This window comes from Numenius arquata, chromosome 2, assembly GCF_964106895.1.
Source record: "Numenius arquata chromosome 2, bNumArq3.hap1.1, whole genome shotgun sequence".
In the NCBI taxonomy this organism is placed as follows: Eukaryota; Metazoa; Chordata; class Aves; order Charadriiformes; family Scolopacidae; genus Numenius; species Numenius arquata.
This window is the reverse complement of record NC_133577.1, coordinates 74176153-74199805: the sequence shown is the minus strand read 5'-3', so window position 1 is coordinate 74199805 and position 23653 is coordinate 74176153. Positions and strand designations below refer to the sequence as shown.

The 23653-nt window shown below is 36.5% G+C and overlaps 1 protein-coding gene across 3 annotated transcripts in view; it reads left to right on the top strand.

Moving 5' to 3' along the window:
* The first annotated feature begins 887 nt into the window (after nt 1-887).
* The window catches only part of LARGE1 (LARGE xylosyl- and glucuronyltransferase 1), a 204134-nt gene continuing 181368 nt past the window's right edge, over nt 888-23653 (top strand). For 2 of the 3 annotated variants that reach the window (XM_074167382.1, XM_074167373.1), the window contains exon 1: nt 963-1068. In XM_074167382.1, coding sequence (XP_074023483.1) covers nt 963-1068 — 106 coding nt within the window. Of the gene's footprint in view, nt 1069-23653 lie in introns of all 3 variants that reach the window. The other variant, XM_074167389.1, reaches the window with a different exon arrangement.

Below are 23653 nucleotides of genomic sequence, written 5' to 3'. Positions count from 1 at the left end.
AGTAGCTCCATTTCCTTCTCCAGCTTCTCTAGTCTAACACTAGCCTTTCCTCCCTTTTCAAAAAATCAGCAAAAGATGTGAAACATCTTTATGCCCTGCATGCCTGCACTAGTGTGGGAATATTCATTTTCCTGTGAATAAAACTGATTAGATTATTTTGCCTCTGTGAAATGCAGAACAATAATTTAATCAAATAAAGATTCTATTTTCTTTTTTCTCATAAAAACAGTGGTACACTTCAGAATCCCTTTCTTTTCTCACTGCATACAGTCTAAAGCTCCTGATAGGCACTTTTGGGCCTAAGGAAGCTTCCTTGCCTGTTTTGCTCTTTCTCTTTCCCCTTTTTATATAGCAGTTCATCAGCATTGCTTTTTGATTAGCGAAGTGGGTCATTTTAATAACGTCCCTCTGCCCCCAAACTTTACCTTTCATTTTTCAGTTCACCCTCTTGAGTTCATGACCACCTGCCGCCAGCTCATTGATTCACTGGTGTGACTTTTGCTCTTTGGGAACAGGTGAAGAAATACGGGTGGCTTTCTCTTATCTGCCCAGGGGCACCAGCACACATAGGCATCAAAGAACCTAGAGTTTCTGTAGTGTAAAAGGGTGGCAAAAAACAAATAAAGGTAATATCTCTTTGTAAGATTAGCTTAGTGTGTATTTAGGTGATATGATGTGTTTTATTGACTTACTGTCTTAGTCTGACTTCTAAAACTTGCTTTATTATTAAGTAGTCGTGGATAATTTTGAAATGAGTATTGCTTTGCAATTGCAGTGACCGTATTTTTAGCCTTGTTCTTTTAACTCTTTAGGAACACTGGCATCGTCTACCTTTCAGTTGAGAGATAAGCTGTTAAAATATTTTTTTCTTTTCTTTTTAGGGAGTAATATGTGGGAGGCTGTGGACTATTTGCTTCCAACATAGGAACAGCACTGGGTTGGGAATCTGCACTCCTGAGAGAATGCTGGGAATCTGCAGAGGGCGACGGAAATTCCTGGCTGCCTCTCTGACCATCCTTTTTGTCCCAGCCATTACGTGGATTTATCTGTTTGCTGGGAGTTTTGAAGGTATGAGGGGAATAATGGCTGGGAGTGGGGAACACAGTGTCGAATAATTTGTATCAAGGCAGAGAAATGCAGATCAGACATCACTGATTTTATTTAAATAAATGTGATTTGGCTTGCATAAGAAATAGTTCCCAAGGTGCAAATTTCAACGAAGGGCCTTCCTTCCTGTGTTCTCACTGCTGAGGAGGAGGTAACTGCTGGCCCTGGTTATTTGATTTTCCCCTCATCTTTGAACTTTAAAAAGTACAACAAAAAAACCCAACCCTACCCTACTAATTTCTTCTCTGTTTTCTAATTTTTAAAAGTTAATCTCTCCTATGCCCTGTAAGATTTTACTTTTAATTAAAATTAACATCTCATTTGAATCTTCCCTTAATATTATTTAAAAGTGTTTTAAAAGGCATTTGTGTGTATTCTGGGCACTCTTTATACAGCTCTTGTTTTTATGGACCTGCCTGTTACACATTATAGGTATGAATGATATATGCCACTGAGTCCGATTTTGGGCCACAAAGCAGGAAGTGTATCTAGCTATAAGAGCATGGAGGACCTACAGTACAAGTCAGGGAAACGTGTGTCTGCCATGGTTCTTTGCATAAGTCATGGTCACTCAGCTGCAGGCTTTCTCTTGTCCAGTGGCCCAGTGTGCTGCTGCTCACTGGATCGGGGAACACAGGTTGGTGTTGGACAGTGGTAGGACGCTGCTCCATGGGGTGTAAATGTAGCAACAAAGAATTCTGTGAAATGTTTTATGGGCTCCTGATTTAGTTATGTAAATGCCTACATGGCCAAAACCTGCAAACATGTGAGGCTCTTCTCTTGTGTGATTTTTGTGTGAAGATTATTAGCTGTGGCCACTGCCTCTATGCTTATTGTGCTAGAAGGCTGGACATACATAGAAAAACAATGAATACCTGTATAAAATCTCTTTATGTAAAATCAGTTTGAATCCATATTCCTCTGAGTGGTGGTGGGTTGCTGTAGCTGGAATATCTTGCTGTCCTCTTCTTTCTTCAGGTGGACATCCTCAAGTTTTATAGATACATGACTTGCAGCTATATAACGAGCACTTTTTATAATCAGGCTTGGAATAACCACTACTTTGCCTTTAAAATTGTCTATCTGATGAACTTTCTTTCTGGCCTTAAAGGAGATCAGCAGTGATACTTCAGTTAGGTGAAGTTAGAAGATGCTACATCTCCTATTTTTTGTTACTTTGTAGCTTGCTTTTTTTTTTTTCTTTTTTTGAGATGGAGCATTTTATGTTTGGCAATAGGTGTGTTATTTTGGCAAGAGTGATAAAAGCTGTTCAGCCTTTGTAGTTATCTTAGCATGAAGAAAGGTGTTTCAGCCTTTAAAAAACTATTCAAACACTAGTTTACAGTCTGATAATTTAAAAAAGGCATTGTTTAAAATGTCAAGCTTCTTTCATGTAACCTTGGCTGACAAATTTGTGCTTTGTTTCAAAACAAAATTGGATTCCAAGTTACATTACAAGTAAGAACGTGTAAAGATTTTCAGTGTGTATTACATACATTTCTGAATTAGTTACATGCCAGCTACAAATATTTGCTTATGCAAATTTATTTGGTTACTTAAAATTCTGCCTTAATGGGCAGTAGCTCTATGAGCTCATTCTAGAATGAAACACTTATGGGATTCATGTTAAATTGGAAATATAAGGGGTGCTGGCCGCATACTTGAAAACTAATGATCTGGCCAGCAGAACAGTACCGATTTTGTTTGATTTTTAAAAGCTGAGCAAATGTAGGTCTTGCCTTTTTGCTTTTAGAGAATATTATGCTGCCTTGTTGTAATGACTATTTTAATTGTGTCCACAATTGATAATGGCATGCTGCTTTAAATTCCTGTGTGTGTAGAATCCTTTGTTTTTACAGAGAGCTCAATACAAATCTTGAAATTTGCTGCTACGTGGTATTTGAAGTGACTTAAGGCTCTCAGTGTGAATTAATCTTAAATGCAAACCAGGAAGAAAAGCCCATTACCTATTTAGAAGTCTTGCACTGCAAGAGGAATGGAAATTATATAAACTCTTTTCTGTTAATTTTCTGTATCTTTTTTCATTTTTTTTTTTTTATTTTTGAATGGGGCATGATTTAACCTTTGTTGTTTAAAAACTATGATCAGTTAAAATATTTATTTATCCAAATAACAGCTAGCATTTTGCTTAACTTGTAGGTATGATGAGCAGAGAGTTAAAGCCGCTTTGTCATTTTATCTGGCATCTTGTTTTGTATTCCACTATAGCTCACACAATTTACTTACATTTTAAGCTCTCTGTGTATACTTGAGTAAAAAAAGTCCCACAACAGCATTGTGCCTTGATTTGAAACCAGCAGGAGTGGAGAGTCCTCTCTGTCTTCTGGCACTAGTTTCTTTGGTTAATCACAGGAGGTGATAGAAATTTTATTTTCAGTTTATCTGGTTTTAGATTCTTGTTTTCTTCTTAAACTTTTCTCCGCTAAGTTAAAGAAATTGTCAGTACCTGGTATCTTCGTCATCAAATCACCTCTCAGTCTTTTTTTAATTAAGGTAAAAGGTTGAGCTAGCTGAGTTGTCATAGCAAAAAATGTTGTGCTTTTTTTTTTTTTTTGTATCCTTTTGGAGTTTTTTTTGTTTGTTTGTATGTTTCAGGGCTCTAGAATCAAATATCTCTCTTCAGTACTGATATCTACAGTCTGGTGCCTGAAAATTACATGTTCTTGATGTAATTAGGAATTACATTACTCATCCACATGTTTATATCTAATAACTTTATTTTCCATAGCGTGGCAGTGGGATCACATTTAGAAGCCCTTTTATATCTTTGTTAGTGAATCTGTAATATAATATATGCCCTAATGTAGTCAATTCCCCTGTTCTGCTTTTTAAATAGTTTGCAGTTCTTTAGGACAGAATTTTCTTTCATTTGGGGTTTTGTTTCTCTTGTCAGAAAGTACAGTGCAGCCTGCTACTTCACAGTTGTCACTCCAGTAAGTTGACACTGCCAGTAAGACCCTTCCCTTGGAATATTCATTGGAGGTGGCGTTACCCAAGCTGTGACAGCAACAGCTACTAAAAGCCTCATTAATCATGTATAAACGTCTATTAAGGTTATGAATTAGAATATTAAAGAGGATTTTGAATATTGTATAGCCTTTGAACGTACCTGGTTACTGTTGTTGTTTTTAATAATGCACAAGGACAGTGTAATTTCACTTATCAGTTACTTTGAATGAAAAAGCTAATTGTTCCAACATTCTTAAATTACATTCAAAAAGCAAGGTAATAGAGTAGGAAGAGTGGAGTGCATTTAAAACAGGGAAGAGGAAATAGTCAAATAATATATGATGAATTTTCATTAGAAAGAAAATAGCAATTTCACTAACAAACAGTAGCTCCAGAAATAGCATCATTTTCCAAGCTATATGCAGCAATTTCCTATCCTCCTTACCATGAAGGTCATGTAAAATGGACACTTGGAACTGTAATTTGACACATGCTCTCCAGATCACTGATTCCTCAAAAAAATGTCCACTGCGACTATGTGGCCTCAGCAGATTCACAGTCACCTCCGTTTTGACAGGATGAAAATACACCTGAGTTATCAGTTTCTGCATGGTGGATCCACTTGAGGTTGAAAGACCTAAAGTGTCTGTATAGGGTTCCTGTGTGGAACATATTTCACAGGAGAGGAAGAGTCAGTAATGCAACCTTAAGATGCAAACTTTTATTGTTGTGTGAGATCATGTAGGGAATCTGTGAGAGAGCAGGAAGTTAACTGTTTTTTCTTAACTGCCAGGGTAACATTTTAAAAACAGAACCTGCCCTCTTTCCTGGGACTTGCTTTCCTTGATTGTCCTCTTTTCACTCCAGTGTTGGGCTACTATCATTCTCAGACAGTACGTTTTAGTCCAAGTAATCTGTGGAGACACGACTGAAGCCAGAGTTGGGCAAACACCTCATAAAATACAATAAAGTGAAATGAAGGAAGGCTGCAAATATTCATCTCAGTATTTAAATGGATTCACTTTGATGCTGTTCACACTCTTTTTTGTGTATGCTTTCCATAAATATTCTAGTGAATATGTTAATTGGAAAGAGTGACTACAGAAACAATGAATATCTAGTTTTAATATTCATGGGAAGCAGATTTCGAAATCATATTTGTGAATACTTGAATCAGAAAACTGATTCTGGGAGTTCTGCTTTATCCAGTTAAGTGCCAAAAGTTTATCACATGATCTATGTGCGTGATGAAAACTGCCTGAATTTTTAATTCTTGCAATAAGTTGCTCATGGGAAGAGGCAAACAAATAATTAATTGCCAAAATGTCTATCAGACACTTTCAACTGATGAACAAACATCAGAAAATAATCCCTTCACAGACAACGTAATCAGAAAGGGGCAAAATCTAAAATAGCTTTTTTCATTACAATTCACTCAGTTTGCCTGAGTTTTATCTGCTGTGTGTCTCAACAGGATTAAAAAAGAAAACTTAATCCAGTGTCCATTTGAAGTAGAATTTTAAGCCTCTGTATTGATCCTGTCTTTTTAATAAATTTCTAAGAAAAGAGGTCCTGAAAGAGTGCCTCTGCGTATAATAAGGATGTTATTGTGATGGGTGCCTGAACGGGTTTACAGGAGGTGCGTTTTAAATTGGCTTCGTAGCAGCCCCTTCATAAAAGCTGCTTCTGTGTACATTTCCATTTTGGAGTAAATGGTAGTAGTTTACTCCTCTCTTGTTATTTTTTTTAGGAGATACGCTGAGAATTGTCACTTAAGCACCTCTGTCTCAGCTGCAATCAAATACCTTCTTAAGTATGTCTGCAGTTTTTACTTGGAGATCCTACAAGAATAAAATCAGGCACAATAGTAAAGACCTCAGGTTTATGCCAAGTTTTGTTTCCTTATCCTGGAAAACTTGTCTTTCTATAAAGCCCTTGTGATTTGGATAAACAGAGTACTGATGAAGTTTGGTTGAAATATGCTGTTGACCACTGTGAAAGCTGAGTCTAGTTCTCTGCTCATCATCTTTAGCTGGCGACTCAGTATCCCCACAATTAGATTTTGTTTTACAGATATGAGAAGCCTCATCTATCCATCATCTAAGAAAATAAAATTAACAAGTGCATATGAAAAAATAAAAAGTTTTACTCATCATCACATAAAGAAATAGTCTATTTGTGACAAGTGATTGGAAATTTGAAGTAGTTTCTGTGGCAAAACGAGAATGGCCTTAGACAAATAATGTGAGCCAGAATACAACATGGTCATGAGAAGCCTTTGGAGGTCAAACTGTGATGTTAGTGAGGACCGTGTTTTTTTTTTCCTTCTCAGCCACTCTTTCAATTAAACTAAATACTTACAATCCTGCAGTACAATTTTATCCTTAATTAATAAGGTCCACTGAATAGCTCAACATCTAAATGCTGGTGTCAGTGCTGTTTCTTCCTTAGCTTGCCAGGAATTCACAAACCAATATAATACCGTCTCAGGAAAGGCCATGAATGTTGCAACGACCACTTCCTTTGTCAGTGTGTTATGCCAAATGAAAGCAAGTACACATTTCTCTTTTGAATTCCTGTACAGGACACACACATTCTCTTTTGACACTCATTTTTTTAAGTACGTGCTTATTCTTTCATAAAAGAAGAGTAAGCTGTAGGCTTACCTTCTTTTCTCTCTATACATCTCTTGGTTGGATGGAATGTTCTGTGTGTTTCTAAACACATCTACCAGTTTTGTCTTGGCTTTCTTTTTCTGGTCGGCTCTTAGTTTGTCATTTCTGGCAGAAACATTAAAGGTCAGAATGAAAAAGAGATTCTTTGAGCAGGAGTAAGTTGCCAACTTCTTTGGAACAGCAGATTACTCTGAATATAATCTGTGGGATTTTTCCAAGGTTTTTGTTTCATCTTTGTCTTTCTTATTCTTTGAGCAAAATTTGTGAAAAATGCAGTCTATAAATGTTGCATTACACAAAGGTGAGCAAATTCCTTCCAAGAAGAAGGGATATCTGGATGCTTAAATTCTGTTAGGGCTGCATGGAAGACTAGCAGTAGGAGAGCTATTTCCTGATTACTCCTCTTTCTCTGTTTCAGAGATAGGTACTTACTAACTTCATAGTCAAAATATGTTTTTCTGCAGAAAAATGGAAAAACAACATGAGCTTAGAGATCTTGTTTTGTTTTTGTTTTTAAAAAGCCAAACCCCTAAAAAGTAGTGCTTGGCTTTTTGAAACAAAATGCACAGTTTATAAGTACAACAGACCTTCTTTGAGTGCTGGAACTAATGTAGCCTGACTTGCTGTGATTGATGTCATGCAGCTGACTGATGTTGAAGTTGCTTTTCCTACAATTAGGGCATTTATAAAATCTAGCTCCCATATGGGTCTCCTGGTATCTGAATAAATCTGGAGCTCACGTTGCAGTGTATTTCTCAATGGTAAAATGTATAACAACTCTCATCTCTCTTTGTGTGTTCCTGACAATTGTAGAAGCTTCATTACCTCTGACTTCTTTTCCTCTAACAAAGTAAATTGAAATTAAGCAATGAGGTTTGGGGGCAAACAAGCAAGCAGGTCAACAAATGTATACATACAGCATGAAAAACATACCTGAAATATAAATATTTTGAAAGGTTGAAATGAAAATTTAGTATTTTGATTCTGGTGAATGTTTCTATTGACTCAGAACAATTAACTTATGATATTTGATTTTTGTGGAGTTTTTGTGTTTAAAATTTGTGGGATTTTTTTCAGATCAGGAAAAAAGTTTGAAATCAGAATCTTTCTTGTTAGACAGCAAATTGCATCTGTAGTGTCTTCTAGTACTTTTGAAACTTACATTTTGAATATTTATTTAACCAGAAGGAGTCAAGTTAAAAATAAATTCAAAGAAGTATTTCACACATCATGTATGGTCATTCTTATGTTTTGCAGATAATGCTCTGGCATAGTTTAGGAAAAGCAGCTGGGTGCAAGGGTTAATATCCTGATACGGAATGGATGTGTTTTAGGTATGCTTAGCTTAAGAATACCAGTATCTTCAACACATCTCTTTATTTCCTCTTTACCATTTTCAAACATTTTTCAGTCATGACAACCATTGAATTGTTCAGTTGAGTAGTTATTTCCCTCCCTTGAAGTTTTACTTTCTTGTGTTGCTTTGCCTTCTGCAGTTCTTGTTTTGAGACTTGAATCTAAGAGATTTTTTTAAATGTATCTAGATATCCCTGGAGAATTGAGTGAAATGCACAGCTAACTTCAAAAACATGGGCTGACAGCAGTCATCTTGGTTCACTCAACTTTGTAGATACCGATAATAGGAGGAAAAGTTGATGACCTGGAGAATGATATGGTTTTAGCCTGAGATTGTCTTCCAGTTTAACAGTGTTCAAGCCATTTGAACTAATGCCTGCTCTAATAATTTTTTCTAACCTGTAGCATGACTGTCTTTCTTGATAGTTCTGTGAAACCTGAGTCAAAGTCCAGGATGTAAATATCAAGGTTTCAAACCTCCTTTTTTTTTTTTGTTTTTTACTTTATAATTCTGTTTAGCTCTTAAATTGCTAAATGTCAGAGTTTACAGAGATCAGTAATTAGGAGGGAGAATTGAAAGTAGTGAAGTGAAAATTACAAAAAATGTTGAATTAATTGCATTTTTCTAAGTTAAATCCACAGTCTATAACAGAATGTGCGTCTGTTTGGTACATTTATTTTACTTTACAAAAAAAATACATATTGAAGATAACAACTTATTGGCCTAGTTAAAATATTTTTCTGTCCAAATAAAATATTTCATAATGAGATATTTTTCCAGTGAGCTTGTAGTAACAAGTCTATACCTATTCTAAAGAAGAGATGCATGATCTGCTTTCTGCATACTGATTCCTGAACTTCTGTAGATGCCCACTGAAATCACCATCACCAAAGTGTACTTTCAGACACCTGGTGTAGCTTACAAGATTGGATTTAACACATTAAGGTCCTGAATTGGAAAACCCAAAATGTATTTGTACAAAACAAACTGCAAGTGTGACTGTAGTACAGTCAGACCTGCCTGTGTTGGCTGTAATTGAGCAAGCAAAGATACTGTTAGGGGTAGAGGTATACCACTATGAGAAGCAGAAGCAGCCTGGTCAGCTGGTACACTGTTTTCTAGGCAGTGAAGCCTGGGCCCCTACATCTTCAATGTGATTATTGTTCTTCTTAAGTAGATTAAAACGAGTGCAACGATGGCTGTTGGTGCTACAATGGCATCTTGGTTTACTCTCTAGACACAGTATTGAGGTTGTCATGGTGTAGTTTAATATCAAAGAATGTTGCATAGCAATTGTGTAATATACAGAGGATTATTTCTGGAGCTGAAATAAAGCCATAGCTAATAAGATAGAAATATTCTTATATGCTGGAAAGGGCTTGAAGAAAATGCTGGAATAAAGAACATGAAAGAGCTATCTGTTTATTACGTGATTAAGTAGAGTAAAAAAAAAATAATCCCAAAATAGATATGTTTCTCCCCACTGTTTTCTTCCTTTCCTATATTTCCTATTTTATCATTCATCTTTCCTTCTTTACCTGTCAGTACATCTCTCTCAGAGTAGCTGCAGCACTCTTTTTTCAAATTGTCTTCCAGAGTGGAACTGGCAGACAAATTTGTAGATTCTCCCCAAAATGACACAGAATGGTTACTGATGTTTTGGTGGCTTGTGAAGATGTGCGGAGTTTTACCATCAGAGAGACTTTTAATCATCAATGTCTCTAATATCTTGCATCATGAGGGCTGTATTACATTGTAGACTTGATAGAAGAATGCTGGCTCATAATTCCTGCATCTGATCCATACCTTCTAGAAACACCAAAGCTTTTCTTCTAGCCAGATTTCAGAACTTGATTTTAAAGCTGGTGGAGGATTCTAGCACAACTCTGAATAAATTATTCCACCTAGTTAAAAAATACATGCTTTAATCCTTGTCCAGATTTTTCTTGCTTCAAGGTACAAAGTAAAAGATGAAAAGTAGATGAGGAAAAACATAATTAAAAAAAAGATGATTTTAACATTTTCAGTTTCGTGTAAAATAAGCGATCATGACTAGGAGATATTGTGGTACATAAAGTGCACTGCAAGAATCACCTTGAGAACTACAGATGAGAGTGCTATAGTGCTACAGTTACCAAAACATATAGCTGTTTAAAAAAGAGATAAATTTATAGGATAATTACTAACCTTACCATAGCTCATAGAAACTAGTTATCAGGATGATCAGTTGCCATCCCAGGCCAGAAAAACTACTTTCCTAAGCAGATTCTTTGTTTTGGGTTCCAGGTTACTGTACCTTTTCAGTTGTGAAAAATAACCCTTCAGGAAGGATCAAATCAAATACAGTTTCAGCTTATAATAAAAGTTAGGAAAGTTTATTAAATTTAAGAAACAAGATGTATTTGAGCACTAATTTGGCAACCAATTATTTCAGAGATCAAGGCTTATAAACTTACATTTTATCAATCTTGTAATCTCGATTCTCCAAATAAATCATAAAGTCACTGTACAGTGTTCACAAGTTACCTTTACAGCATTGAGAAATGGAAGAATTCTCTTCCATTTTTTTTCATAGCATTAAGGCATTCAGTATTCTAGAATCGTTTTGAACTAATACCACAGCTTTAATATTTCACAATCAGTAAATTTCCTGCCTGACATTGGATTTAATTTAGCCTAACTCCATGATTTTGCTTGTTAACTTTAGCAGGAATAATGTTTTCAGATGAATGGGTGCTATAAAAGTCTGCTTTTTATTCTCTACTAATCAAACTATTATAATGCATATCTCAAGTGATCTATGCTGCCTTTAACAGTGGTTTCTTTTGGTCTGAAAATGTAATACACACAGAATGTTTTCTAGTATTAACTATAAAGGATTTAGCTATTTAACCTCTTGCTTCAGTGCATTACAAACCCAAGGGTTTAAGGTAAAAATCTCAACAGAGGTTACATTTTGTAGAATATTCATTTAGGAACCAAGTATAAAAATCTGTCTCCACAGCTACATGAAATTACTGGTTCCCAAGGAACTCCAACTAACTCACTTTAAAGCTTTGCCAATATACACAGAGGTGAGTAAATCTGAAAATAACAATTATCTAACGTATTTGAGTTGGGTGAAGGTATTAGTTGCTTGTTCACGTATACTTGAATGGAAATGTGGTGAATTAAGTAGTCTTCCTGTAGAATGCAAATGACTTTAAGCAAACAATTGAAATCTGTTTATCTCCTTTAAATTGTGCGACTTTGTTTGACCAAGAGCTGCCTCCTAGTAACCTAACTTCAGAGCCGCTGATGGTGACTTTCAGCTTCATTCTGAGTTTCTTGCTTTAGGAGATTTAGGAGCAAAATGTACCTCTGTTATTTTTGTCTTTTTTTCCTCTCCCCAATTTTAAACATTCTCATATGCCCCCTTTCTCTTTAGCTACCATACTTGCACCTCAGTGATTTGAAATTAATAGCAAAGATTAAGCAGTTTCAGCTCATCAGAGAAGAGATATTAATCATCATCAGGCCCAATGAGAAGTTTAATTTTCCGCTTCTCTTTTTTCACTAAGCTATGGTGGCTGTCACTCGCAGACCGATGTCTGCGGGACATTTACTAATCTGCTTCTGAAGATGCATTTCAGTGGTTTCTCTCCTTTTATTTCCTCCGTCAATCTCGGTGAGTTTCATCATTGCAGGCTTTAATTGAAGACCACTGTCAGGAGGTGGAGAGAACAAAGCTAGTTCAGGGACTCATGGTTTTTACTGTATTCAGGAGGAAGATGGATTAAATCAGGATATTGAAAACTATGGGAATTGTTGTTTTGGTATGTGACTCACTACCTGTTCCCTTCAAAAATGTCGTATCCTCCCTGTCCCCAGCTCCCGTTTGTACGCATTTATTTATTTGTGCCTCAGAAGTATGGCTAAATTTGTGGTGTAATACGGATGTGGAACACACTGAATCAGGGCATGACAAGAACGAATCCACATAGAAAACTTCATAAATTACACCAGTACAATTTTACTGGTCTATGTCATTGTTGTGGATAGCATTACTGCGGTGTAAGAGTGGCTTTGCCAGCTCAGTTAAAAGAGCTTCCAGAATGACATATGTACCAATAAAAACAATCATGTGGGATATTTTGCTAGTTGACATAGCAATAGCAATTTAAAATGGTATGTCATCTTAGACTGGCACAAGCTTATGTTATAGAGAAGCCCTAAACATAACAATTCTTTTCTGAGATGATGCTACTACTGTCACCTGTTAATTACAATAAGACAGTGCAGTACTGTCTGTGTAGGTGTTAATGTGCAATCTGCATATCCCACCTATTTGAGGGTGTGTATGTGTGTTTTATCAGCTTCTAAGTAGTTTTAAAAGCAGAAGCTCTCCATGAGGAGCAGCAGGTTACAGTTTTGTAAGTCAAACAACAGATCAGACTATAACACAGGGAGCTCAAAAGCAAAATGGTCAGTCTTCTGTATGCATCACATAGACCTCATTTATTAGATAGTGGATTTGTTGGTTTAACAGTGATGTAGCTGATTAATTTGTACAGTACATGCTGTGAAAGCACTTAAGTAAAATTTTAAGCAGTTCATAATTGTGGATGCTACTGTGCTTGCTTTACTGTCTCTGAATGCCTGATTTTGAGTCAGTGTTTCTCCTGTTTAAAAAACAGGCCTCTTCAAATTTGAAGAAGCCCAAGTTGAGCACCAGAGAACTTTAACCCAGAATCAGTCATTACTTTTTAAAATCTATGCAGAAAAGATGGGTCACCAGCCTGATACTTAGCTGTACTGCAGGGACCGACTTGTTCCCTCTTGCCAGGAAGACTCTCGTATAACTGCATTTTTTTTTAGCTTCCAAAAAGGCTTCTGTCTACACTGCTCACGTGGGATGAGCCTTGTAACTGCAGCAGACCTCTAAGTTTTCCAGTCATGGAACCATCCTGAGCTTTGTTAAAAATGACCTTTTAAAAAGAACTTTTTTGCTATCGATAGTCACTTTTCCTCCTTGGGGACTGAAAACACAATAGGCCAGTAAATCAAGACAAAATTACATTAGCTTAGAAAAAATTGTTATTACCCATTGCAATTGCTACCACTAAAGAAAGGGTAGAGCCCCCTCCCCCAACAAATCTACAGCAATTAGTACTGGTTTTCTTCTGAAAATTGGCTTAAAAATGTATTTTGCAGGTTGACTCAGGGGTGCTAGATCTCAAATAATATTGTGAACATGAAGCAAAGCATAACGGTATATTTTGGGGAAAAAATGTTTACAGCATACTGGACTGCAATCTATGAACATATCTGATGAACAGAGGAGAATGAGATGTCATTTCCTTTAATTTTTTACGTGTAAGGTACTGACCGTGCAAACAGATTGTTTCAGAAAACATTTGCATAGTTAAACAGATTGTTATATTTTTAATAACTTAATGATCATATACCTTACATATCCAGCAGGAAATTACAAGGAGTAGGAAGATATTATATTATTTGGATATTGCTTAGAAATATTCCATTAAGGTCTTGGTGCTTTTGTCATAGTTTGACTGCACAGAATTAATGGAAAAATCTGAGCCATTTCTGAACAAGGGATGTTTTTGTGCTTATTACAGTTTGGTTGCACAAATGTAACATACTTTATTGAGGAGCTGTAGTGAAATAGAGACTCTGCTTAGAGGCAGACAGGAAATGGAAAGCTTCTACTGGTGGAAAGATTATCCATGGTAATTTTCAGTACAGCTTGTTGAAAGAACCAGATTTTCAGTGAGGGACAGTAGGAATCGCAAGAAGCATTGATGAAGGTTGGGTGCTGTGTTTTTAGTGGGTTTCACAGAAGAGGTGTTCTAGTGGTGTGGTGAAAACTGAGGATGTGTGTGTTTAGCTAAGGGTGGAGGAGCTAATGAATTAGTGTGAGGAAAGAGCCATGCTCAGGTGTTATTGTCACTTGTCATAAACAATTTCTTGGTAGGAAGCTGAATGGATTACTGAGACCTGTTTTTTTGTAATAATCCAAGCAAGGAGAAAAGACAAAAGAAAATATGTGCATGCATTGCAAGTAGTGGGATGTAGTAAAAAAGTGGATTCATATGGAAAAGAGAGGGTATTATCTTGAGGAGTCAGGAAGACACTGAGTTCCATTATGAGACCATCATTTGCAATATTACTAAAAGCAGCCTCACTGTTCCTGACACTAGCCTTATTGTTGTACTTGAGCATCATGTATGTGTGAAAGGATTCAGCATCATGGAAACATGTATGGTATTATCCATTCCAAATTATTCTTTTAGGTTTCAATCTTTTGAAATTACATGGAATTTTTGTATCTGAAATTCATTCTAAACATGAAAGCTACCAGTTGAACCTCCAAATGTATAATTGATACTTGGTAGTCATCAAGCTTTAGTTTGTGCATTTAATTGAATCAGTGTTGTGAAGTTGAAGGAACTCACTAAGAATTGTTAAGAGAGAATTTTCTTTTACAAGGAATACAGAAAATCTGCTGATTTGGTTCTCTCAAGAGCAAATGCAACATTGAACAAACACTTCTGGATGCTGAAACTGAAAAGGAGTTAAAATTAAGAGACTGAACTGTTAAGAGTCAACATTGTCATTATTTCAAGGTGACTGGTTGAACATGAACATGAACTAATGGCTGTGAGAATCCAGAATACAGGCAAAACCATATTCCTACTTAATACTATAAATTATTTATTTCCAAAGAAAAGAGCAGAATGTTGTTATCAAGATGATGATGATGTCAGCCAAGGTACAGGAGAAAAAAGGACATGAGGAGGTCCTTGCTTCTTCAGATGGCAAAAACAGGGTAAAAAAGATCAGAAATTCACAAATACAGTAATGCGAGATATTTGAAATATTATTTCTGAAAATGTTTGTTGAGAAAGAAGTCTATCTTAGTACTGTCCTAAAGCATTTGGTAGAAGGTTAAACCTTTTCCCTGGCTGTTTGAGAGAAAGTTTGATAAATAGTGAAATTCTCAGGAAGATGAGGACTGCACATTTGTATTCAGTGCTGCAAGCTGACTAGACTTTTCGTTGCATACAGAAGTGGATTTGATCTGAAAATAACAAGCTACAGCCTTAAATTGCAGCAATGTGAGATTTAGGTAGAGTTTGACAGAAGGAAAAGCATAAACTCTAAACATAAGGAGTGTGAAGTATCCTGATAGATGGGGAACAGGAGTTGTGGAATCCCCACCATGAGATTTTTTAAAGCAGGACAATACAATGGCAAATTAAGTTGAATGTTTGTAAGTGTAAAGTAAGGCACCTTGGGAAGAATTATCTTAATACACTATAGTGGACTCTTAGGAAATTGTCACTGCTATGGAACTAGTTCTTGGACTTTTAATAAATATTCCTAGGAAAGCTGAATTTAACACTGGAAGGTAGTAGGTAATGTATGTATGTCCGTAGCCACAGGCAAAATTTGATAGACCTTGCTTGTTATTAGAATGGGAAACTTAATTGTATTTTTCCATTGCTTTACCAAATTGAGAGCTTTCTAAAAATACACAAGGCAGGGCAGAGATTTTCAGATGAACAGATACTGTTAATACCAAGACAAATGGTTTTTATCAGATCAACAATACATTTAGGATGGAAATGGGAGGAAAATATCTGTTCATCAGATCAGTACACTTCTGGCACAGCCTCTCAGTGGGATTAATGAAAGCCAAAAAGCACTCACTGGTTCTAAGGCAAAATTTGAGCTGTTTAAGAAAGGGCTTATATGATATATCAGCGTGGGACAACTGGGCCTTAGCTCAATAACTGAAAAGGTCCCTTCTAATCCTGTGTGGTATCTTTGCAAATATATTCCCTTTTTGCTTCATGGAACCCTCTTGGGTTCCACTGAACAGGCAATAATCTCCTTTGCTAGAGAAGGTGTATTATTTGGAGATTATGTTTTGGCTTCTTCATGGTTTTAAAACACCATTTTTAAGGATTAAAGCAGCAGCAGAGCTGATTATTTAGTGGGTATTACTTGATGAGGTAACGACACTTACCTTCTTTACTGAGTACTTTTTGATCTACTGATGAAAAACACTATAAAGGCTAGGTAATATTATTGTTATTATAGTGGAGAGTTGGGGACTAATTAGTCATACCAACCTTTTTAGGCAAAGGAAAAGAAGTGTTGATGGAGAAAAAGGAATTCTGTTAAGTTTTGGGAACGCTGATTGTAAGTCTTCTTTTGAGTGACAGTCTCTCTGTGTAACCTGAACTACTCAAAACACTTGTGTGGGAAAGTGGATTTCTTTCAAAGTGGGTGGTTCAGGGAATGCAATTTGTAAAGAAACACACAGCATGTATTGAAAAAGCTCTGATCCACATGTAATTTCTTTGCCTGGCACATTGATTTTCCTCCTACTATATTTCCTGTCCTGAAGGATACAGAAGTGTTCTTCGAAATACAGACTTCATCCTGAGAGATGCTGAGAACCTGTAGCTCCCAATGACATATGTTTTATTTGTGGGGAGTTAGTGTCCATCATTATCAAACATAAAAAGCCCCTTAGAAGCATTGCACAAGAGGAAAGGTTAGGATGTGAGGAGTAACACTATAACACACTGACACAGAAGGAGGAATTTGAAGACGAGTATAGTTATTATATTCATATTTGACCAAAATGCAGGGGTAAACAGCCTCAGTCCTGCAAAAAGTGAGTGAGATTGTGAATAAGTGGTTATGATCTCTCTTCATAGCATTCCCAAACCCTGTTCAGTCATAATGACGAACTGAGTCTCTCACGTAGTGCATACAGCTTTTCTTAGGTGGAATTGCATTGTGTCCTGTTTATCTCAACTTGCATTTATGAGATATGGGTCACCTGTCCACTGATGTAGTTTCTATATGTTTTGGTGCTTATTCAAATCAGATGGCCCTAAAGCCTAGACCCAGGCTCATCTTGAATGTTTTTTGCACTCATGATACTAAATTTATGTTGTCAAAGTCCATAGATTTTTAACGGTAAGAAAAGATAGTATCTTCAAACTATTACTTTATGTACAAAAATGATTAGATGAAATCAATATTCTCTAGACTCTCCTCCCTTTTCATATGCTTTTTCCATTGCTCACCAAATGATTTTTTTTTTTAGCACTGCAGAGCTATTCCATGTATAGAGGAGAATGAGTTGGAAACTGTTCTGAATTGGATATAAACAGAATTTCTAGCAGCATTCTGATGAGCAACTCTTTTTATTGTTGCTGGAAAAAAAGGATTTTTTTACTTTTGAGATGCAGGTTGAGTTTTGGGTATTTCTAGTTGCTAAAACTTGTTTGTGTGTAAACCAAATTGCTGAAAAAATAATCGAAGATCAAAAAACATTTAAAATATACTTGTAAGTATGTATGTGTAGAATATGAAGACATGTTCCTGTTTGCACAGTTATCTTTGAAAGAAAAGGTCTCTCCCATTTAAAACTGGGATAAAGAAAATTTTATTTTAATCATCTATTTCTTTATTATTTACAGTATATTGTGTGTGTAGTTTTTTAGAAAGCTATTGGTGAAATCTAGTCCATGAGATCTAAATTTGGGACTGGATAAGGACACAAATAAGGTATTTATTCACCACATAGACCTTCAATAACCTTCAAGATATAAATGAATCTATAGAAATCTTTTATTACCATTTTTCAAGATTATGACATGAATATGACCGATCGAATCTTTTATAAAATCAATACGGCTGTAGAAAGGTTAAATAAAATCAGTATTTTTGAGAGTTTGAACATTCACAAAGAAGCTCTCCAACCTTTTGACTTTAATACTCTTACACTCTAGTAAACGAGGCATTCTTCAAGAAAACAAAACAAGCAGTTTCTCTGTCATTAACTACACAAAATGGAATAACTCACTCTTTCTTCTGCTTGACGTTTTACATAGGTGGAGATGTCTTGAAAGAGTACTGGATTAAAAAAAGGCATCCTGTAGCCTAGGTATGAAAGAAAGAGTGCAGGAGAGCTAAGCAGAGCAAAGAGAGATAAGCAGAGTCATTTGAGCACCGTAACTGTTGTTATCCAGAGAAGTGTTTGAATACCTGTGTTTCTTTAAAGTTTTTTATGTGAATGCAGAAATATTTCCTGGTTTCATATTTTTATGTAACTACAGCTGTGTGGTAGAACTTTTATTTAGCCATCTCTTTATGGATAGTTGTGCCTAATTTCTGTAGTCCCTAATTTCTCTGCCCCTAATTCATTGCTGAAGACTTTTTATTGTGTTACTATACATATGCTTGGCTTCACAGTAGACTGTGACAAGAACATTTCATCACGTAAGGGAGAAAACATTCAAATGCTTAGCTACATTTTTTAAATTATTGGTTCCTCTTTCTTCCAGTCTGCTGTTTTCCAAATGACATTCTGCATGGTCATTCTGACCACCTCAACTTGGTGGACAAAATTGAAGGCAATTTCCAAATGGCTTGTTTATTGAGAATTCTTAGTAGTTCCTATGGCTCTTGTTTCTTTCTTACATTGCTTCCTGGTCTGTTTTCATGTAACAGTCTCTCTTCTGATAAATGCTGAAAGTAAAAGCAACCCCCCCAAAAATGAATTAAAACTCTTTTCTATCTGGTTTTCCTTCTTTTGCCATCTCTTACTGCATCACAGCCTGTCACTCTGCCATGCTCTGTTGCTCACTTGTATGCGCATTCATACCTCTGTTTTTTCTTTCACATTTATGCTTGGTTACCCTCTATCACTTTCAGCCTTACTCAAAATCCTGTTCCTGTTTTCCTCTTGCACTTGCACTGGTTCACACATCCCTCACGCTCTTACTCTTTCCTCAGTGTTTTCACACCTTGAGCCCTTTTAAGCCTTTTGTGTTGCACATCTTTTTCGTGCTTCATTTCACTCTGGCTCTCTGTCACACATGTTCAGTTTTCTCTATTTTATCACTGAATTCCTGGGGGTATATTTGCAGTGCTGCCTAGTGGGAATAAGGGCTGCTATTCTAGTATTTCTCTAATAGTCTTTATGTTCCTCGTTCAGCACCAATGATAATGTGATCAGAAAATCTTAACCACTTCTACTTTCCCTCCACATGTATATCATTAATGTTTTTCTCTTTTTTTTTTTAAATACATAATCCCGTTTGCTTCCCCTTTTAAAATTGATTTTCACTAGAAAAGCAATTTTATTTTGGAGGTAAAAAACGAAACAACATTGTTCAGCAAAGTTATAATGTGATCTGTGCAAAAGTCTCACAGAGCCTGGAAATGGAGCTAAAAGACAAGAGTGTTGCATTCTTCCAGTTATAACAGACAAGATCCAATATGGCTCAGATGTTGCTTTCTATACAACAGTGAGATTTCAGAATGAAGAAGTCGTGCAAATCAGTTGTGCACAGTTCACCTATCTATCGCTTTCCAATGCTGTATAGTCCACAGTCTAAATACCTGCTTAGCTATGCTTAACATAAAAAAACCCACTGACTGCAGTTTCTGTTACTGTATTGGGACTCCATTTTATATGGTAATTAATTATCCTCTTTATGAGTAAATTTCTCCTAACCAACTTAGCTTTCTGTTCTTTTTTTGTAACATACTCTTCAGCTGTATAGTTTTCTTGCATCTGGTTTATTTGCACAGACTCAAATGCTGTTTAGGAGCATTTATATTTAGGGCTTCCACTGAAGAAAATGTGGTTTGAAATCATACAGCCAGCCAAAAGTAAATAAAGTACAAGATTTTCAAATAGTTGAAAATTTCCTCACAAATCCATGCCCTGCTTCTCTCTGCGTAGTGTTCATAATTTAGTACGTTGGGCTAATGGCTCCCAGAAATGATGGTAGCGTTGGAGGGTGTTTGTACTTACAGTTAGCTAGTTGCTAGACAGTCTTAGCATTATTTCACTGTAAGTAATACAACGAGGAAGAAATAAGAGGCTGTGTTGCTTGCTCAGTCATTTATGATGGCATCCCAGACTTGGGAAGAAGAGGTGCTAGGAGGGAGAAGAGGTGTTTAGATGTTGTCTAGAAATAAGCAAAGCAATTCATTCATTCTGACAGGGTAGGAAAACTCAAAGTACATCTCCATTGCTTTTAAAAGCATAGTTGAGGCACTGCTGTTGCATATCCAGTACCTTCACTGCTGTTGGTACCGTGGCAGCATGGATATTTTGGGATTCCGTCTGCAGCCCAAGCTCATACAGCCTCACTGTTGTCAGTGTCTGAACTAGTTAATGAAGCATTTCTGGTGCGCCTAGACTTCAGAGCTGCCATGACCCATCACCAAGTTACAGACATGTGAGTAGGAGTAGGGGCAAGAAGGGAGCCTAAGAGTACAGGGACTGGAAAAAAACAGTGGAGGAGAACAGAGGCCTTTCCGAGAGATCCAAGCCACTGATCCATCCAATTATGTTCTGTCTCTCAGCCAGCACCTGCTTGCTTCCAGGGAGGTTTGGATCTGCTGCTGCTAAGCACAGAGAGGGCAATTTATCTCCTACCTGCTAGTTCCCGCTGTCAGAAATTTTCAAAGCCTTGGGGCAGAAGAGAACTCCCAAATAATTAATTAGTAATTACTGGGGTAATTACTGTTAATAATTATGAGGCATTAGTTTGCTATCTGTTTGTAGTCAAAGTAGAACTTTGAAAGTCTGAAAGGCAATTTGATTTAGAAGATACTTAAAGAACTGTTATCAACAGAGTACCTACAGATATGTCCATTTTTCTACATTGACAAAAGGAATATATTTTTGAATGATGGAGGTTTAGGTTAGAGACGTCATCAGAGTTTGAAGCGCATTTTACTTTGGGAGCAGGGGCTGGGAGGGGGAAAAATGTTATTCCCTGTCTCTAATGCTTTCCTTTGAGGCTTGGGTTGTTTGAATTGCAGTTAAGGCCTGTGTGGTAAATGCTTACCCAGAGCAGAAGTGCATCTTACCTGAGGAGTAATGAGCAATTTGGGCTTGATAAATGGCAAGCAAAACTGCGCACATGTTATGCCAGAGCTGCAAATGGGGAGATATTGTGTGCAGGTAGGAAACAACCCTAAATGTACTGTATGTGAAATGGCAGAAGGAACGTAGTGTGCTCCTAGCTTGAGTTCTGGTTTGGTTATAGGGGGAATTCTCCCTGCCAGCTGCCCAGATGTGAAATGCTACTTTACTGCAGAGGCCGACATAGGATCCTTCTCCTTCCCACAGAACCCTACAGGCTTTCTTCTGGGTCTCTTTGCCAGATGTTGAAGCCAAAAATAGACATGTGGCAAGAGACTAGGTTGTAGAGAGAGATGACCAATACCTGTGTATTTGCAACTAATGTTTTCAAAAGTCAATATCTGTAAAAATATAACTTTGTTGTTTATTTCTGAGGCTGTAGCATCAAATGAGTATAAAACTTCTGGAAGGGGATGACTTAGCCGCTCACTGTAGGCAAGAACAGGAGGACGCTGGGATACATTTTACCACATAAATCAAAGAGGACCTCTCAATTTTCTTGAAATTTATCAGAAAAGAAAATCCAGTACTTTTTTTTTTTTTTAACAGTTCCATTCATTTGTTTAATGAGTATTCGAAAATCTTTAACCTTCAAGGGTAATTATTCTCTACATCTTATCCATTCTTTCCATTTTGTGGTTATTTTCCTTCCTTTAAAAAAAGAAAAAAACTGATTAATTATAAGAAGATGGATACTTAACTGAGCTTCAGGCTTCTTGGTGAATCCCAGCCTGAAGCTGATAAATGTTATCTCTGGCAATTTAAAGAGTTTTTTCTTTTAATTGAGTTTTTCAAAAATGGGGATATGTTAAAAAATTGCAAGACAAGGTGATACATAACTGTCATGAATGAATTAAACTCACCCGTAGGAAAGCTTCATTACATACCCATTTTCAATATCAGAAAAATAAATAAAGATTATATTTGTATATCTCTGTGGGAACAAAAAGACCTTCTCTTTTCTTAGTCTGTAAAATAAGAAAATCTAATAGTAAAATCACAAAAATAGAAAGAGAAAAGAATGGATGTAATTTCTTAAACTTTTAAATATTTTAAACACCCTCCATTTTAAAAGATTTAATAGAATTTAATTTGACGGATGGTGTCTCTTTGGCTAGAAAAAATATCATTTACAGTATTGCCAATCCCAAATGTCCTAATATCATGAGCTCTGGATTACAAAAATCAGGACATTGAATTTTTAGTTTTGTTTCTAAAGCAACTCTGCATCTGTTCTCCTAAAAATAAAAGTCCTCATTAGTTGCCATTTGGGTTATGAATTATTAGATAGAATTTATAACTAAATAACAATTTCAAGCTTTGCTTTGACATTCTGTGGAACAAGAAATCTACTTGCTATAAAAAAGAAAACCAAGATTCTTTGAGTAACAGTCCATGTGTGCATTCACATTAATGAAGATTTTATAGTCTAAGCAGTACTTAGTGTAAGGCAGGTACACGGGCTTGTCATCTAAATGGCTGCTAAATTTTCTTCTTTAATCTGTCATACAGTCCTAAGGAAGATTTTTTTAAGAATTAAGACATCTCAAGTAGTACTTGGGATCTGCATCTTTTTTTTCCTGTTCTCTATCCTTACTACCTTCAGCATGAGAGCATGGAGTGCTGCATCTCTCTCTCTAACTCCAGAATAGACTTAGGAATCATTAGTTTTCAGATGAGAGGTCCAGGGAATGGCAGCTCTTAGGAAATTCTGTGATAATCCACGCCAACTTGCACTTCAGTACGCAGCTACCAATGGTCTCGCTGACATCTGGCAGCTTCATAGGCTCTATGGAACTCGGCCACAGATGCTGGTGGCAGTTGCCTGCTTGTTTACTTAGCAAAAAGATTGTGAAATATCTGCTTCCTCTCTTGACAGGTTGCCTTCCAATTATAATGTGGCAAGAGAGACACTTGGGGATGGACATCAGGGAGTATCTTAGGTTAGACCTTGTATGCAGTGATGGAGTAGGTAGCGTAGGGCCTGATCCTGACAGCAGCAAAAACATCAATGAGGTTTGTCAGCATGCACTTCTCAGGACCAATTATAAACCTTGATGGAAGCCATATGTTCACTGAGTTCAAGGCCATTAAGGACCTTCCAGTTGTCAGAGCTGGTCTTTGTATCACATCATTGTATTTTACCCCAAAGTTTATTGTAGTGAGACAGACTACTTAGGTTTTGCTGCAGTGTTAATTCTCTGAGGCTAAAGCCTATCATTCAGAAATGTAGTAATGATGCAAAACGTAGAAAATTATCACCCCACATCGGAAGCTTGTTCAATGACAAAGAGGTGTACCCTATCTCTAATTTGAAATTGTCTGACTACGACTTCCAGTCACTGGTTCTTGCTTTATCGCTCTCCACTAGATGAAAGAGCTCTTCAGTACCTGCTATTTTCTCACTGTGAGGGAGCTTATACAGTTTAATCAACTCACTTCTCAGTTTTCTTTTTTATAAGCTAAACAGATGGATCTCTTTCAATTGTGGGGCATTAGCTCTAGTTTTCAACTCATTTTCTGGCTCTCTTCTAAACCCTCTCCAGATTATCAACATGTTTTTAAGAATGCACA